The sequence below is a fragment of the Geotrypetes seraphini genome, chromosome 3, assembly GCF_902459505.1.
Source record: "Geotrypetes seraphini chromosome 3, aGeoSer1.1, whole genome shotgun sequence".
In the NCBI taxonomy this organism is placed as follows: domain Eukaryota; kingdom Metazoa; phylum Chordata; class Amphibia; order Gymnophiona; family Dermophiidae; genus Geotrypetes; species Geotrypetes seraphini.
The window spans coordinates 4,335,397-4,355,331 of NC_047086.1; the positions used below are offsets into that span (position 1 = coordinate 4,335,397).

Here is a 19,935-nt window from a genome sequence, read left to right on the forward strand (position 1 = left end):
CTCCGAGAGAGGCATCAACTCCACAGTCTTAGACTGGTTCTCAAAATTCTTACGTTCTCGCTCTTACACTGTCAACATGAATGGCACCTCATCTCCCCCCTGGCACCCAACGTGTGGAATCCCACAAGGCTCTCCTCTTTCTCCTATTATGTTTAACATCTATATGTCCTAAGAACATAAGAACATAAGAACTGCCATCACCGGATCAGACCTTCGGTCCATCAAGTCCGGCGATCCGCACACGCGGAGGCCCCACCAGGTGTACACCTGGCGTAATTTATAGTCCACCATATCTTTATATGCCTCTCTTAAGGAGATATGCATCTAGTTTGCTCTTGAAGCCTAGGACGGTCGATTCCGCAATAATCTCCTCTGGGAGGGCATTCCAGGTGTCAACCACTCTCTGAGTGAAGCAGAACTTCCTGATATTAGTCCTGAACCTGTCCCCCCTCAGCTTCATTCCATGTCCTCTAGTCCGTGTCAAATTGGACAGTGTAAATAATCTTCTCTGCTCTATTTTGTCGATTCCTTTCAGTATTTTGAAGGTCTCGATCATATCCCCACGCATTCTCCTTTTCTCAAGGGAGAACAATCCTAGTGTTATAAGTCTATCCTCATATTCCAGTCCTCCCTTAAACTCCTCCATCTATCCCCCCTAGAAATAATTTACACTTGCTGACGACATCCTAGTCCTCCTCGAGACTGACCCTAGCCTTACCAACCTCTTGGAGAACATATCCTCCTGTATATCGAACCTCCAGTCCTGGGCCCATACTGTCAAAATGAAACTGAATGAGTCCAAAACTAAACTACTCTGGCTCGGCCCTAAACTAGACCAACTTCCCACCTCCATCCTCCTTTCATCTGGCTCCACTCTGCAGCTGAAGTCCTCAAGCAGTGTTCTGGGCATCATCATCGACTCCACTTTGTCCTTCAACAATCACCTCAATTCCTTGGCAAAAAAATGCTTTTTCAGCCTTCACATGCTGAGGAAAGTAAGATCCTACTTCCATCAAAATCACTTTACCGTTCTCATCCAATCTATCATCCTGTCCAGACTGGACTACTGCAACTCAATTTATCTAAGCCTTACCAAGAAAAACCTTCGTAGACTCCAGCGGATCCAGAATGCCGCGGCCAAGCTCATCTTCGCAAAAAGTAAATTCGACCATGTATCACCGCTCCTGTCCAAGCTTCACTGGCTCCCGATTATTGCCAGGGTCCACTTTAACTGCGCCTGTCTAACTTTCAAAATCCTTCACGGCATCCTCCCTCCCTTCATCCCACTCTCCTGGAACTCCTTAAATCTTAATACCACCAGACCCACTCACAAACTTAAATTATCCTTTCCTTCATTAAAAGGCATTTCCCGTGCAGGAAAACTAGGGACCTCCCTCCCCTTCAGATTCACTGAGCTCTGGAACAACCTTACCTCCCCCCTCCGGATCCTGAGCTCCCTCCAAATCTTCCGCAAACATCTGAAACCTGGCTTTTTTCAAAAATGTAACACTTAACCTTCCTTGGCCTCCTAAGCCCCCCAAATATCCCTCTCACTATTCCCTTTAACCTCTTTGGAGTTTCCTTTCTCTCTCAACTCTTGTAAACCGTGCCGAGCTCTACGATTGTGGAGATGATGCGGTATATAAACCTAAGATTTAGTTTAGTTTAGTTAGATTTTTATCAGTTTTTCAGGATAAAACAATACAACAACACAACTATATCAAGTTTAGGATTACATCTCGCAGAATAATAATAATAATAATAACAGCTTATATACCGCAATACCGTGAAGTACTATGCGGTTTACAAAGATTAAGCAAAGGTACAAATTGATTGACTTTAAGAGGGGAGGAAGAAAGAGGTTTAATAGAACAGGAAATCCATTTTTGAGGAGAGAGTGATCAATAGAACAAGTTAATCGCTATAGAGGGGAGAGAGAAGAGAGGATCAGTTGTCTAGATACTTTAGGAACAGGTGTGTTTTCAGACGTTTCCTAAATTCCTCATAAGTAGTGGGCGAAAGCAATTGTTCTAGGTCTTTACCCCATGATGCTGCTTGGTGCGAGAGAAGATGTTCATGGTGTTTTTTCAGTTTACAACCTCTCACTGGGGGGGAAACGAAGTTGGAATGTGAGTTTCTCTTGTGTCTGTTGGCTGAGAAGACAAAAAGGTCAGTTATATATTTAGGGGCAAGTCCGTGTAGTGCTTTGAAGCAGAAGCAGGCAAATTTATCAGGTTGGGCAGACTGGATGGACCATTCGGGTCTTTATTACATTACATTACATTAAAGATTTCTATTCCGCCTGTGCCTTGCGGTTCTAGGCAGATTAAAATATAGAAGATATCTGGGCATTTCCAGTAGAATTGCATTACAGGGGAAGAGTAAATTACAGGTAACAGTAAAGAATTACAATACATTCAAGATTATCTGCCGTCATCTACTATGTTACTATGTTACAGCAAATTTACAGCAATGATCTCCCTCAGTATGCTAAACAAACACTTCTCCTAAACCCCCACCCCCCTTGACAGCAGAGATCCACCCCATATTCCAACGTAGGTCTCATACCCCCCCATATCCCATTTCCCCCAAGAGAAAGGAGGAGTAGATAACAGTAATGAAACATTAAAGAGCATCTAATTTGTTCCCCAACAATTTCCAAGTATATTCTTGAGATGCATAACAATAACAATAATGTCGTTTTCAATGTCATCTTTTCAACCTTTTTGGCCACCTTAAGATCATCACATACAATCATACCCAAGTCCCACTCTTCTGTCGTGCACATATGTTCTTCATCCCCTATACTGTACCCTTTCCTCAGGGTTTTGCAGCCCAAATGCATGACCTTGCATTTCTTAGCCTTACTGGGCTTGAAGGACCATTTGTCTGATCCAGTAAGGCTTGATGGACCATTGGTCTGACCCAGTAAGGCTATTCTTATGTTCATAGGATAACAGGCATTCAGTGTTGATGAATGTAATGTTGCCAAGAGTGTCCTCCCACTCATATGGGTTTCCCATTATGTTGTCTAATAAACAGTTCAAAATTCATTAATGAGTTTGCTTCATTGGTCTACTCTACTTCCAATGTGAAAAATCAATTACATCCAATTTCAATAAGTAAATAAGAATAAGAAAATATAAAAATCTTGTGTAAATCTTTTCAATGCTTGGTTGAAGCCCTTTTTGCTTTACTAATATAAGATAAACATCCACAAGCTTTCCACAGTAGAACAGAGGAATTCTTGCCATTTTTCTTAAGCCAGCATCTCTCTTTTTCAAGCTGAATACCCCCTAAATCAAACAAATTTCAAATAAGTACCACCAAGCTCTGATCACTTCTAGCAGTTATACAACATGAAATAGAAACTTTTAAAACAAAATCTTTGTTGTCTAGTCATTTATTATTCTAATCTGGACCATAAGGGTTTCATCTGCCATCACTGACTATGCTATTATATTTCTGTGTAGTCCCCAGTGTTTAGTTCCTGCTTTCCTGTTTCCTTTCAACTCTTGACAGGGTCTCCTGTCCACTTGACATTTCTTCTCTCCTCCATTCCATGCAGCCATCTCCTCCCCCCTCTCTCTCAACCCCTGCCCTGAAGCCAACTCCACTTTCCCCACTCCCTGCAGCCGTTTTCCCCTCCCTTTTTGCCTACCACCTCACATGTTCTTCTCCATCTACCTCCCCTCACCATCCAGCATCAGCCCTTCTGCATCTATCTCTCCTTCCCATATCCAACATCAGCCCATATCTTGTCCACTACTTAGTAACATACCAGAACAATATTGAACTTTAATATGCTTTCCTACAGGATCTGTCTATACTATACAATATTCATCTTTTCCTCAATCTTCATCAGCCTCCCTGACCCTAGTTCAGTACAACATCCTCCTACCATAAACTACATCCACAAAATAAAAATACATCAATGAAATGCTTCATGAGGAATCAAAGATTTCCAGCAGTGGGGAGGAAGAGGCCATATTGAAAGAAAAATGGACTCAGATTACAGGACCCTCCAGGACTGATACCGTGAACCCACCTGCCCTCAAACTGAACCACCATTTTGCAGCCCTGAAAGAGTAGGAGGTGAGAGCATTCCAGAGAAAGGAAGAACCAAAGCTTGAAATCCCCAAAATACTGAATCGTAACCATTACAAAAGCAAAAGGTAGAGGTGGTTGGTAATTCCCTTCTCAGTGGTAGAGAGGAGGCCAGACCAGAAATAATATACCAGGAGGTGAGCTGTCTGCCTAGTACCAAAATTCAAGATGTAGAAAAGCGCTTGCTGAGACTTATCAAGCCTAATGACTATTATCCAATCCTTCTCATCCATGTTGGCACAAATGATACTACTAGGTACACCTTTGAATCTATTAAAAAGTGGCATCATGGTTCTGTGAGAGAAGGTGAATCAGACAGGGCCTCAGGTAGTGTTATTGGAGACCCACTCTGTCAAGGGTAAAATCCACCACTGATATTCTATTGGGCTTAAGTCTGGGCTTTGCATAGTCCACCCACGGACATTCACTTTTTTCTTACAGAGCCACTCCATTCTTGCTTATGTTTTGTGCTTAGAATCAATGACCTGCTAAAAGGTGGATCTTGTCCACAGTTCCAGGACTATAGTGGACTGTAATATGCTTTCCTCACTATACATCTTTTCCTCAATCTTCATAAGCCTCCATGACCCTATTTATTTTATTTAGTATTTATATACCACTTATAGCCTAAGTGGTTTACATTCAAGTACTCAAGCATTTTTTCCTATTCCTGGTATTCAGCCTAGAAGAGTAGGGAGAGGGAAAACCAAAGCTTGAAATTTCCAAAGATGCTAGATTCGTGTCCACTACGAACCCAGTGGCCCATTCTCATGGTAGCAAATCCAGGTCCCTAGTACATGGCCAAAATCCAAGGAGTAGCAACATTCCATGCTACTGATCCAGGGAAAGCGATGGCTTCCTCCATGTCTTTCTCAATGACAGACTATGGACTTTTTCTCCAGGAAATTGTCCAAACTTTTCTTAATACCAGCTACGCTATCTGCTCTTACCACAACTTCTGGCAATGCATTCCAGAGCTTAACTATTCTCTTGAGTGAAAAAATATTTCCTTCTGTTGGTTTTAAAAGTATTTCCCTGTAACTTCATCGAGTGTTCCCTAGTCTTTGTCATTTTTGACGGAGTGAGAAATCGATCCACTTGTACCCATTCTATTCCACTCAGGATTTTTTAGACTTCAATCATATCTCCCCTCAGCCGTCTCTTTTCCAATCTGAAGAGCCCTAACCTTTTTCATCTTTCCTCATATGAGAGGAGTTCCATCCCCTTTATCATCTTGGTCGCTCTTCTTTGAACCTTTTCTAGCGCCACTATATCTTATGTGAGATAAGGAGACCAGAATTGAATGCAGTACTCCAGATGAGGTCGCATCATAGAGCGATACAGGAGCATGCGGACAACATTCTCCTCCTCTTTCCCATTACCTGATGACCAACTAGTTGCATTAAAAAAAAATCACTGATAACATTGATAAGATACAATCATGGGCCAAAATTAACAAACTCAAACTAAGCGCAACCAAAACCAAAATCCTTTGGTTCCACACCCACCTATAAACAGCTCCAAATAGCATTGTCCTACCATCTGGAGATAAAATAGATATAGAAGAAGCCTCCAAATATTGGGTGTTATAATCGACTCCACTATCTCTCAAACCGCAAATCTCTAACCTCTGTGGGAAATAAGCCTTCTCCATGAGACACCTGAGACTCATAAGAGCCTACTTTCACAAACGACACTTCAGCATACTAGAACAAATGCTAATTTTGTCACAACTTGACTACTTCAGCTCCCTCCAAGCATCAACATAACACTGACCCTCAACCTACAACTAATCCAAAACACAGCGATTAGACTTATTTTCAAGCTAAAAAAAATATGACCCGATCTCCACATATCTCAAACAGTTACATTGGCTACCCGTCACTACTCAAATAAACTTTAGAATCTCCTGCATAATCTTCCACGTTCTATATGGAAACTCTGCCTTGCCACTCATAATCCTGTTCACAGAAAATGACCCATGAGCCTACAAAACACCTTGCTCCCTCATTGATACTAGGCACACTGTCATCCACATGACCTTGGACTATAAATTCCTCCTCCTACCTTGCAGCACCACTCCTTCAACAATACTAGTTTATCTCTTCTTGTTTCATACCATCTCTAAATCTGTATTGTAATGTATCTTCTGTAGCATCCTTGTACTGTACTAAATTGTATCTCCTTAAATTGTACTGTAAGTCACTTTGAACCTATTTAGGCATAGTGTGACTCATAAATCCCAGATTAAATTAGACTTTTGCAAGATACTGTTAGAAGATGTGGGTAGACTTGGAGCATGTGGGCTCTGAAGAAAGAACTTCATAAGACTAGAGAGCATAATGATAATTCTTTACTGGGAGTGTCATAAAATAAATATACTAATAATGCACGTTCTTCTTAGGCTTCGTTTCAGTTTAATGATGCTGCCAGTCCCCCTCAGGCCTTTGCATGGCCAGTTGCACTGTTTCAGCACTCTGAATTCAAAGGGTTAACCTTTTTATTTCTAAAAGTGATCTCCCATGAATAACAGTGTTCTTGGCTACACTCTGTTTTTCACTGAATGCCATACAGTGAGAGATTAGAGAAACTGGACCTCTTCTCCCTTGAAAAGAGGAGGCTGAGAGGGGACATGATCGAAACATTCAAGATAATGAAGGGAATAGACTTAATAGATAAAGACGGGTTGTTCACCCTCTTCAAGGCAGAGAGAACGAGAGGGCACTCTCTAAAGTTAAAAGGGGATAGATTCCGTACAAATGTAAGGAAGTTCTTGGAAGCGGAAATCCATGCAGGACGTACTTCTTGAACGGAGAAACTTTAACTAGGACTTCAGCAGAACGAGATTTAGGAGTAATCATCAGTGCAGACATGAAAACTGCCAATCAAGTGGAGAAGGCTTCATCTAAGGCAAGGCAGCTATTGGGTTGTATCAATAGAAGTTTCGTCAGCCGAAAGCCTGAAGTCATAATGCCGTTGTACAGGGCCATGGTGAGACCTCATCTGGAGTACTGTGTGCAATTCTGGAGGCCACATTACAGTAAAGATGTGCGCAGAATTGAATCGGTTCAACGGACGGCCACCAGGATGATCTCGGGGCTCAAGGGTCTCTCGTACGAAGAGAGACTGAACAAATTGCAGCTCTACACTCTTGAGGAACGTAGGAAGAGGGGAGACATGATCGAAACATTTAAGTACCTCACCGGACGTGTCGAAGTGGAAGATGATATTTTCTTTCTCAAGGGACCCTCGGCCACAAGAGGGCACCCGCTCAAACTCAGGGGCGGAAAATTTCATGGCGACACCAGAAAGTATTTCTTCACAGAGAGAGTGGTTGATCATTGGAACAAGCTTCCAGTGCAGGTGATCGAGGCAGACAGCGTGCCAGACTTTAAGAATAAATGGGATACCCATGTGGGATCCCTACGAGGGTCAAGATAAGGAAATTGGGTCATTAGGGCATAGACAGGGGGTGGGTAAGCAGAGTGGGCAGACTTGATGGGCTGTAGCCCTTTTCTGCCGTCATCTTCTATGTTTCTATGTTTCTTCACCCAGAGAGTGGTAGAAAACTGGAACTCTCTTCCAGAGGCTATTTTAGGGGAAAACACCCTCCAGGGATTCAAGACAAAGTTAGATAAGTTCCTGCTGAACCAGAACATACGCAGGTAAAGCTAGTCTTAGTTAGGGCACTGGTCTTTGACCTAAGGGCCGCCGCGTGAGCGGACTGCTGGGCACAATGGACCACTGGTCTGACCTAGCAGTGGCAATTCTTATGTTCACAGTTTCTTGTATAATCTCAATATGGTTTTAGATTAGGCTTCTAGAAGGCATAATGCTGCATAGATAAGGCAGTTGATAATTTTTTTAAATAAATAACTGAGGGTTGTCAATGGAGTGATGTAACTGTGGAGAGCTATAATAAAAATTATTTCTATTAATTATTTATAGAGTGTTACTAGATGTACACAGCACTTTACAGAGTCATGAAGTGGACAGTCAGTGCTTGAATGAAATCACAATCTAGTCAATCAAGACAGGCAAACAGGATGCCAGGGTAGGGGTTACAGTTAGAGTCTAGGGTGGTGAGCAGAGGGCAGTGGGGAGTAGGGTGGTGAGTTTCAGCCTACTTTTGAACAAGGTAAGAGAAGGGGTCTGATGCACAGACACAGCAGTGTTCTCTCCAGAGCCTTTCAGCTGGGCACTCCGCCCAGCTAATTTAGATGATCGCCCGGCTGTAATCTCGATCGCAATCCTGCTGCTGCTGCCGCCTTCTGCTCAACATTTAAAAAAAAAACCTTCTCACCGGCTTGGAGATTTACCGGGCTGACTCGGCACAGCCTGAATCGCAGGAGCCTGACTTTTTTTGTTGTTGTTTTTAACGCCAGCAAGCGACTTGAACCCATGCTCCGGGGCGTGTGCATGCCGGCTTCCCTTCTCTTCCCTCCGAAACCGGAAGTCACATCCCGGGGGGGAAGAGAAGGGAAGTCGGCTTGCACACGCCCCAGAGCATGGGTTCGCTATACGAGACAGGTCAGCTTCCAACTTGCTCTTGCTTGCTTCGGGCTTTCCTCGCTGCCGGGTCCTGCCTACTTTCTGTTTCCGTGAAGGCAGGACCCGGCAACGAGGAAGGCCCGAAGCAAGCAAGAGCAGCGAGTTGTAAGCTTCCCTCCATTGCTGACTTATGGAAGATAGGTCTGCGATGGAAGGAAGCTTACAACTTGCCTTAGTCCAGCCCTGCACAACATGCGGCCCAAAACGGATCTCATTGCGGCCGCGCCCGATATGGCTCTCACTCCGCTATCCTTTGAAGATCAGCTCAGGAGGCAAGATTTAGCCAGAGATCAGATTAAAGGGCATTTGAAGGCATCTGAGCAGATTGAGGAGAACATGTCCTGTTTTTCCATGCCTAAAAATACTGCCTTGTCTAATGTAATCTCTGATCAGATCCTTAAGAGTGATGCAACTATGTATGCTGGACAGTCTCCTCCAGTAAACAGAGCTTTAAAGCCTGCAGCCATACAAAACCAGATGGTCAAAGGGCTCCGAAGTGTAGTATTGCCAAGGGATCTATCTCACAAGTTTCTGCTGCTGGCAGATGTAAACACAGCACAAGAAATAGAGACTTGTGGCATTCTGTGCGGAAAGCTGATGCATAATGAATTTACTATTACCCATGTAATAGTGCCAAAGCAGTACAGTGATATGGAGAATGTGGAAGAATTATTCAGTGTTTAAGATCCACATGATCTCCTCACAGAAGAAAGACGGAGAGAAAGAGAGAGTCCTGGACCAAAGGGGAAAGACAGGAGGCAGATACTGGAGGGGGGGGAGAGAAGGGAAGGAGATAGAGATGTCAGACCATGGGGTGGAGTGGGAAGGAAGGAAGGAAGGAAAGGAGAAGAGAGAGATGCCAGAGCATAGGGGAGGGGTGGAGACAAAAAAATGGAGAGGAAGTGAAGCTGAAATAAATCATGTACAAAGGAGAGAAAGGGCACAGGATATAGAAATTATTGAAGGGACATAGAAAGAGGGAAGATACCATATGGAACAGAGAGAGGGCAGACACTGGATGGAAAAGGCAGAAAGGGTGGACAGTGGATGCAAGGGGCAGAGAGAGGGTGGACAGTAGATGGAAGGGGTAGAGAGAGGGCAGAGGCTGGGTGGAAGGGGCAAAGAGAGAGGACAGATGTTGCATGGAAGGGAGCAAGGACAAATGCTGAATAGAAAGAAGAGAGTGAAGAGAAGATGACTAAAGCAGAAACAACAAAAGGTAGAAAAAAATATTTTTGTTGCTTTACGTAGAATCAAGTAGTATTGTAACTGTATTGATTAAAATTTATCAGTAGGAAATGGAAATAAGGCAATTTGGGGGGGGGGGAGTAAACCCCTTTCCTCAGGTCAGGACAGGATACCATAACAGCTGTCTTGAAGAAAGATTTGGCCTCTGAAAGCTAATTGAAAAATGGATTAGTCCAATAAAATGGTATTTTCATATTTCTCATTATTTTATTTCTATTTGTTCATTTATAAAGTGGTGATTGTTATGTAGAAGTTTTTTTTTTTCAAATTTACATCTACTGTCTTTATATTTGGAACATTATTAGGGGACATGTGTCACTGTTTCTGTGGCATTGCAGAGTCTGGTTTCTTGGTTCAGTTTAACTTTTGTCTGCATATTTCTATTTTTAGTTTGTGATTATTCCATATTGGGCGAGGGTGTATCTGTGTTCTGTGTGTATGAAAAGGACATGGCTTTCTGTTAGCATCGACTACAGGATCAATTGACTGTGTAGGATCTGGTTTCTTTAGTTTTACAATGCGTGTGTTGGTGTTCTAGTGCTCACTGCAGTGTTTAAGATGCTGCCTTTTCCTAGATGCACCCTTATTGTGTGACTCATGGATTATTACTAAAAATATCTTTTTTTATATAGAGGAGGGGGTTGTTAAAAAAATGATTAGCACTGGCTGTCATATATACTAAGTACACCACTGGATTTAATGACCCTATTCTAACTTTACTGTTGACGTAGGTGTTGTCCCCCCCAACACACAGACACACACATTATAAAGAATTAAATTAAAGTTGTATTATCATCAAGCAGCTTTCAAATGACATTATAAGCAAATAAAAATAAAATATTTTTAATACATTGCTAATTATTACCTGCTTCTTTACCTATACTGTTTTGCCCTAGCTCTTACTTTGCACTATAGCAAAATAAAAAAGAAGCAGATAAAGATCAATCACACAGGTGTCCTTCAAGGCTCAGTAGCACCTCTCCATAAATTATGTGGAAGAGGGCTGGAAGAGGTCTATTTCATATCCTCAGTGAGACTTCAGGAAGGAACTTAGTGATCAAAACATTATTAGAGGTGTTGTACAGCCATTTCTTGTATGACTGGATGAGCTATATTTATATATTTTTTTAGTTGTTTAAATTCATGCAGAAATAAAAGGTTAGATTGAACCTAATGACTTCATTAACGCATTTCCCTTTTTTTAAACCTCTATACCATTTGAAAGAGGGTGAATATCTAATTATTCACTTCTAGAATTGGATACTTCTTAAATTTAGTAAAAATATTCTGGCACAAGTGTCAAACCTTAAAAAAGGAAGTCATATTGAGCATTGAAAAATAATAATAATTAACTAATAAAAATAGTATACATTTAATTTTCCCCACTACCAAATTTCCCCGCCCCGCCTGGCTACTTTTTCATGCCACCCGGCTGGAAAAAATTTATGGGGAGAACACTGCACAGGTAGTTTATTCTAGGCATATGAAGCGGTGAAATGAAAGGAACAAAGTCTGGATTTGGCAGTGACGGTGAAGGGTATGGATAAGGTATAGCTAAAAGCAACTTATTTGTTTAGCATGGTTCTTCATGCTAGTGCTGCCTGATTCAGGGAAAACCTTTTCTTGATTCGATTCAGTCTACTGAATTGATTCCATTCGCTTTTTCTGCCCAATCAGGCTTTTTTTTAAATCCTCCTGGTGGGTTTATTTTGTTGCCTCTTTAGCCACCCCAGTCCCCCTTTGCCCTCTCAACCCCACACCTGTGCTGTGGTGTAAACAAAATAAAAAAGACTTTTCCTCTCTCTGTTAGGTCCTAGCTCATGCTCGCTAACACCAGTTCTGGCAGGATACACATTTCAAATCTGACATAATGTAATCACAAAATAGAAAATGAAATTACTTTTTCTACCTTTTGTTGTCTGGTCATCTTATTATTCAAATCATGTTGGACCCAGGCTCTGGTTTCTGTTTGTCTTCTGTTAACTCGCTCACCAGGGTCTCCTGCCCATTTGATGTTTTCTTCTTTCTCCGTGCTCACCATTCATCTTCCATCTCTGTACTTTCCTTTCCATTGCCATAGCCAACATTTTTTTCCCACTGTCTACCATCTCTCTCTCTTTTTCTCTCTTCCTGCCTTATGCCCTCCATGCAGCATCTCTCCCGGATTCCTCCCCTCCATTATCATGTGCAGGGTTGTGGAATCGGTAGATAAATGTTCCGACTCCTCAGTTTTTTGTACTTCGACTCCGACTCCAGATACCCGAAATTTCCTCCGACTCCGACTCCTCGACTCCAACTCCACAGCACTGGTTAATTTTCAGATCGTTAAAATGGAATGTCAAGTTGAGACAAATGAGCATTTTCGACACCACCTTCTTTTTGCTTTTAATCAAGATTCTAAGGCCACAGAAGCTGCTCTCAACATTTGTGCTGTGTATATAGTGGGTGCTATAGCTGAAAGAATCGCTCGTGATTGGTATGCCAAGTTCAAAAATGGAGTCAGTAGATAAATGTTCCGACTCCAACTCCTCAGTTTTTTGTACTTCTGACTCCGACTCCAGGTACCCGAAATTTCCTCCGACTCCTCGACTCCTACTCCGACTCCACAGCCCTGATCATGTGTAACATTTCTTTCTCCCCATGCACCATCTCTCTTTGCCCTCCACACTATGTCCTGATATTTTTCTGTCTTTCTTCTCCATGCATGTCTCCCTCCCCTCCACCAATTGCAGGATTTCTCCCTCACCCCTTTTTACCTTTTTTTTTTTTTTTTTTGCATCTCTCCCTTACTCTCCTCCACCCCATGCCCAATATTTCTTCTTCTCTCCCCACATGTGCAGCAACTTTCCATCCCTCCCTCCCAGCCCCTTGTGTAGTAGTTTCCCAACCCCCTATGTGGCACTTCCCAACCGACCCCCCCCCCCGAAGTCTGACAAACTGTCGCGCCTCCTACAGCAGCAGCTGCAGTAGCAATGACTGGCGGGCAGAGGCAGTGATGTCTACAGGCTATTTGCGGCCTGCCTGCAGAGCTTCCCTCTGCCGTATCATCAGTGATGCAGCAGAGGGAAGGCTCCAGTGGGGCAGGCCACTAATAGTTTGCTCAGAGCGCTGCATCTATCCACCAGTCATCACAACTGCATCTCCTGCTTTAGGAGGCCCTGGAGGTATATCAGCCCTCTCTAGGGGTGATAGGTCACTGAATCAATGAGTCCAATTCGTGGGGAAAACAAATTGATTCGAATTGATTCACTGAAGTGAATTGATTCAAATCGACGAATTGGGTAGTACTATTACATGCATATAATAATTGATTAAAGTATTCTCAATTAAGGAGAAAAGTATTATTTTGAGACCAAAAGTAGCCTCCAGTAGCTAAGATTATGAAATATTCAGCAATATTCAGCTTCAAGCATGTGTATAACCTATAGTTCAGTAGTCCCCACTATATTCTGCATTTCTTTTGTTTTGTCTGCAGAATCTAGATGCCAAAAAATAAATCAAAGACGAGGAAATAAAGTTGAAGCACTTCGAAAAGTACTTTTAACAACTCAAATGAAGGTAAAATGTTCAGCTGTAAGAAAGATTATTACAGTTAATTTGTTGAACTCAGTGAGTGCTTCTATTGTACTTTTTTCTTTCCATTTGCTTTGCTACTTGGTGTGGTTATTGTCAACAGAGGACTCCTTTTACCTGCCAAAAGAGGACAATCTTAGACATGCTTTAAGTTGACAGAAATTTAAATTTTTACTTGAAGTCCTCATATCTCCTGCAGAGATTTGTAAATTCTGCAGCATTACAAGATGAATATTTAAAGATGAACCCCTTCTGTCATCTCTTAAGTACCTTATCCCGTACCACAACCACCTAAGTTAAGTGAAAGCTAAATTCATTCTATCCTACTTAAGTTAGTCAATTGTTAAAGCATTGTTATAAGTGACCCAGTGAAGATTGAATGCATAAAGCCAAATGTTATGAAACGTTATTGAATTTCTGGTGGCATTTCTGAGGGTCTGAAGAGTAATATGTTGTAGAAGGTACTTAAGAGATGACAAAAGGGGTTCATCTTTAAATATTGGTTTGAAGAATATCTTCTAGTAGTATATTGTAAACTGCAGGACATTAATGCATTACAAGATGAGGCACTTTTAAGAAATAAAAGCATGACTTTATATTTGGCAGTGGTATTGTAAATAGCTGTGTTTATATATTCTGTGGGTATATATTGGTATGTAAAAAACTGCCAGACTTGAAATGTTACTAATAGTTTATAACATACAAAGCTTGAAAACAAAGACTTGAGGGCCTCATTTAACTTAACAGGTTCAGTTTTCCATTGTTTCTTATGTTTGCCTTATCATTGTAAACCACTTTGATTTGACTTTTTTTTTTTTTTTTAATTAAAAATGGGTGTGTATCAAATAAAATAACTGTAACTGTTTGATTTATAGAACTCAGGATGATGAGAAAAAGCAGAGTGAGTTATCTGTAGCAAATACATGACAGAAGGATACAAGTCTTCATGTTTATGTAACATCTTCTGACAGAACCCAGCTAGAAGTACTCAGGGTCCCCAACCCCCGGTCCACTACGGCTGTATGACAGCCGGGCCATCCTTTCGCAACATCTTTCCATCCTGGCCAGCAGAACCCCACTGCCCCTCCCACGCGAGGCCAACATACTCTGTTCTGAAGAGCGGCGGCGGCAGCACTGCACAGGCTGCTTCACTGCCTTCCCCGCCAGGGCCTTCCCTCTGCCGCTGTGTCACTGATGACATCATCAGTGATGCAGTGGCACACTGCCGCTGTTCGGAACTGAGGTATGTCTGCCTCGTGGTGGGAGGGTCAGCATGATTCTGCTGTGAGGGACGGAACAAGGCTACTTGCAAGCATCATCAAGCGGGAAATTGAGAAGTTTTTAAACTAGGAAGAAGGGGAAAGCCGGCAGTTGTCCAAGAGTCGATGGTTCGAGAAACGGTATACCTAGAGGATACCGTGCAGGAAGATTGCGGGGAAGACTCACCGGATCATAGGCAAGGCAGAAATCCTGACGGATCAAAAGGGACACAAGAGGGGAGGAAATGCAAGAAAGTAACAGGCTGCAAACTCAAATGTATGTACATGAATGTAAGGAGCCTAAAAAATAAGATGGGGGAATTGGAAGCTATGGCACAAAAAGATAACCTTGACATCATAGGCATCATAGAAACATGTTGAATGAGGAAAACGTCTGGGACACTTTGCTACCGAGATGCAAGCTATACCACCTAGACAGAGTGGGTCAAAAAGGTGGGGGTATGCCCTATACATCAAAGAGGGAATTGAGTCTACCGGAGAGAACACAATGGAAATGAAAAATAAGGTAGAGTCTCTATGGGCCAAAATTCCAGGAACAAATGGAACGGAAACGAAGATCGACATCTACTACTGACCCCCAGGGCAGTCCGAAGAAACTGATGGAGAAATGACGGATGAGATTAAACGCAACTGCAAGGGAGGCAACACAGTTATCATGGATGACTTCAATTATCTGGAGATAGACTGGAACCTAGGCACCTCCGGCTGTGGTAGGGAGACCAAGTTCCTGAATGCTGTGGGCGATTGCTTCCTGGAACAACTTGCCAAGTAAAATACGAGAGGAAATGCAATTCTGGACTTAATTCTAAATGGACTATGAGGATCAGCACAAGGTGGAGAAGTAGAAGGGATGCTGGGAAGCAGTAATCACAATATGATTTGCTTCAACCTGGACATGGAGCAAAACATCGATCCAGAACGACGGCCATGGCACTGAACTTCCAAAAAGGGAATTACGAAGGGATGAAACTCATGGTAGCGAAAAAAATTAAGAAGAAGGACACCGAGGTGCAAAATTTATATATACTGCATATCAAGAAGGGATCCAAGAGGAAAAAGAACAAGGAACTGGCATGGCTCACTGTAGCGGTGAAAGAAGTGAGCAGAGACAAGAAGACTTCGTTTAAGGAATGGAAAAGGTCAAAAATGGACGAAAACTGGAAAAAGCACAAACAACATCAAAGCAGGTGCCATAAGAGCGGTAAGAGGGGCCAAAAGAGACTACGTTGAAAAAATAGCCAAGGAGGCAAAAAACTTTAAGCCATTCTTTCAATATATTAAGGGGAAACGACCCACGAAGGAAGCAGTGGGGCCGTTGGATGACCATGGAATAAAGGGAGTGCTAAAGGAGGACAAAACCATCGCCGACAAACTAAACACATTTTTTGTGTCTGTATTTATTGAAGAGGATATACACAACATACCGGAAGCCGACAGGCCATATGCAGGAAACAAAAGATGGGAAACTGACTGGATTGACGGTCAGTCTAGAAGAGGTATGCAGGCAGATTTATAGGCTTAAAAACGATAAATCCCCTGGACCGGATGGCATCCATCTGAGGGTAATCAAGGAACTAAAAGGGGTTATAGCTGAACTGTTTCAACTAACAGCTAATCTGTTGATCAAATCGGGAAGGATTCTGGAAAAATGGAAAGTGGCGAATGTTACGCTGATCTTTAAGAAAGGTTTCAGGGGAGATCCGGGAAACTACAGGCTGGTGAGTCTGACCTTGGTACCGGGAAAGATGGTAGAGGTGCTGATAAAGGACCACATCATTGACCACCTTGACGAACATAATCTGAAGATCTTGCTTGACGAACTTGGTGCATTTCTTCGAGGGAGTTAACAGGCAGATAGACAAGGGTGACCCGGTTGACATTGTATTATATCTGGATTTTCAGAACCACTACTTCAAAAAATTGCAAGCCATGGAATTGAGGGTGAAATACGTGGATTAAAAACTGGTTAGTGGGTGGCAGAGCCTGACAAGGGAAGAGAATAGACGCATGGAGTGACAGCTCCTCTGCACCATCACCAATATTCTTGAATATTGTGGCTATTCCAGGTCCGCTCATAACGACTTCAACTTACTTTTCCTCCTCACTCACCTTGCTCTATGTCACCACCGAAAAATCCTAAAGGTGACTCGACCCCGACCCCGCTATCAAGCGGCAAGCGGCCGAAGACTGACTCCCCAGAAAAAATGGCGTCGAAGCACGAGGAGTCGCAGCTGGATATTCAAGAAATGCGATCCTTCAAAACTATTATGTAGGCACAGGTGGAGGAAACCAAACTGGTGCGAGCGGAAATTGAGCCTTTGAATGACCAGTTTGTGGATGCCAGGTATTGGCTCAATGCTTTAGAGGAGCAGACTGCTACACTGCAAAACAAATTCCTCATCATCAAAAAACATGAAAAGATGATATCTAATCTATAACGCGATCTGGAAGATATCGCTAACCGCAGTCGGCGGAATAACATTAGAATCATCGGGCTACCAGAATCGTCTGAGGGATCAGATATGATTTCTTTTCTCTCCACTTTCCTGCCTAAAATCCTTGGCCTTACATTTGAGATCCCGCTAGAAATCAAACGTGTGCATCGCGTTCCATCGCATCCCTCTGCACAGCTCACAACTGCGAGGCCTATTGTTGCAAAAATCCTGCGCTTCCCACATGTGCTCCAAATCATAACTGCAGCAAAGTCGCACCCTCATTTGCTTCACCAAGGAAAAAAATTCTTCATTGTACTTGATCTTGCTAAATCCACTGCAAGCAAACGGAAAGCGTTCCTTTCTCATCAGTAAGAGCTGAAGGATATTGGAGCCAAATATGGGCTCATGTACCCCGTGAGGATGAAGGTCACTTACAACAACCGTACAACTTCATATATTGATCCGACAGACCTCAAGGAGATATATGCAATTTGCTTTATATTTTCAAATATGGAATAGCTTTGATTCTTGTCTAGTTCTGGTGTGGAGCTGCTCAATGCTCCAGGTGTTTCTCACTGTTCTCTGCAGGAACACCCTTGAACTGTTTGGTTAGTACACACTAGCGTGGGTACCCTTCCACACTCATGCTCTGTGTTTCTTGCTCTGATTTTTCTCTTCTTTTTCTTTTCTCCCCTTTTTTTGATGATATTCATAAGGAGTAGTCATTATATTCTCTGTATATACTGCGTATATACTTGTGATTGTATATACTCACTGTGATTGTATATACTCAATGGCTGACCTGCATATACTGTCTTATAATGTTAATAGGCTCAATCACCCGATTAAGAGGACAAAAATAGCAAATTATATTAAAGTTAAACATCCTGATGTAATCTTTCTCCAGGAGACACACCTTCCCTCTGCCTCTTCACTTAAATTATCCATCAAGGGATATTTGTCCCATTTGTCATCCCCTGCTACGCCCAAAAAGAAAAATAGTGTATCTATCCTGTTTCATAATGATTTACCTATTACCATTTTAGCTCATAAATCAGATTCAGAGGGAAGGTGGTATCTAGCGCATGTTGTGTTGCACTCTGTGGAATATGTATTCTCCCTGATTTGACCCCTGGAGGCTCTTAAACCCTAAAGCAGGGGTGTCAAAGTCCCTCCTCGAGGGCCGGAATCCAGTCGGGTTTTCAGGATTTCCCCAATGAATATGCATTGAAAGCAGTGCATGCAAATAGATCTCATGCAGATTCATTGGGGAAATCCTGAAAACCCGACTGGATTCTGGCCCTCGAGGACCGACTTTGACACCTGTGCCCTAAAGGTAAGGAATACTTTCACTTCTCTCCACCACACTCTACATACACCAGAAATGATTATTATTTAGTTTCGTCCCGACTTACCCACAATCTGTCCAATGCCATCATACATCCAATCACACTTACAGACCATGCGGTGATTTCACTACATCTCACTATCTCTTCTCCAGCCTCCCTGGAGATTAAACAATCACATCTCAATGGACGATGAAATTGTAGAAAAACTCAAATTATTTACTGTCTAATTTTTTGCACTTAACTCTAATGATCCCGATATTTGTCCCTTGTCACCAGTGGGCTCAGGGCAATGGGTCCAGGGCCGCCGGGACAAGGAATATCTCTTGTGTGCCGCTGCGGGCGACACAAGGAAAAAGAAAATAAGGTTTAGCGGTAGGAACCACAAACAAACTAGGTAAGTGAAAATCAAAACCAGGACTGGATTTATTTCTCCGAACCAAAATAAACAGGATGCTTCTCTTGTTTGTTCCCATGCCAGACACCAAATAAAAAAAAAAACAACTTTGTCAGGATTCTGGATTAAACAATAAAGTTCCAAAAACATAAAGTTTGGAATGAGTAAATAGTCCCAAAGTTGCATACAAGCTTCAGAGGGTTTCAAACCCCTAAACGGGAAACCTTATCCTCAAACAAAACAGGCTCTTCATGTAATCAAGAGTTCTAGCTTGTAAGGTTTCACTAAACCAAAAATAAACACAAAAACAGTCTTTACTTTTCCAAGGAAGACTTTGGCTTGTATCAGTACTGGGACAGGTGGTGTGCTCCACGTGGTGATATGTTGCCAAGCTTTTGGCCCTCTATCCCACCTCATGTACGTGGGGCAAACCCCCACCACCTTAGTTTCAAAGTCATCCTTCCACAAGGAAAAAAATAAAAAAAAAAACCCCACAGCACAACAGCATAAGTCCAGCACAGCACTTATCAAAAGGATTCTATCCTGCTTTAGACTCAGCAAGAGTAGGAAGGCACAACTTCAAAAATAGTCCCAATAATCAACCACGGATATTTGTAATCCAGTTAAGAGTTTTCAACACTTGCCTTGGACCAGCATATTTCCATAGGTTGGACAGTGCTGTGAATAAGGCTGCCCTGTGAACTTCTAAAAGCTAAGTTTCTTACTTAAAAAAAACAAAAACAAAAAAGCACAAAAAAAATAAACACTTCTCTTTCCTCTGTTAAATCTTATTTCCTCTTCATAGAAATAAGGGTATGACTTTATTAACTCTAATTAAATCCTGGTGCCTGTGGCACAGGGTGACTAAAGTAGGGAAAATCCTGTTATAAATCCTCTGTTTTAGGGTAGCCACTGATTTGTTACAGAGCCTGCATTTTTGTTTAAAATACTATGTTTTAGGGTGGTAGAGAGCCTGTATTTCTGACTTACTAGTTTTC

At 42.3% G+C, this 19,935-nt stretch overlaps 1 protein-coding gene across 4 annotated transcripts in view; it reads left to right on the forward strand.

Moving 5' to 3' along the window:
* REV3L (REV3 like, DNA directed polymerase zeta catalytic subunit) overlaps positions 1–19,935 on the forward strand; it is a 696,072-nt gene that overhangs the window by 411,299 nt on the left and 264,838 nt on the right. For all 4 annotated transcript variants that reach the window (XM_033939819.1, XM_033939820.1, XM_033939822.1 and 1 more), the window contains one exon: positions 13,382–13,464. In XM_033939819.1, coding sequence (XP_033795710.1) covers positions 13,382–13,464 — 83 coding nt within the window. The remainder of the gene's footprint in view (positions 1–13,381; positions 13,465–19,935) is intronic.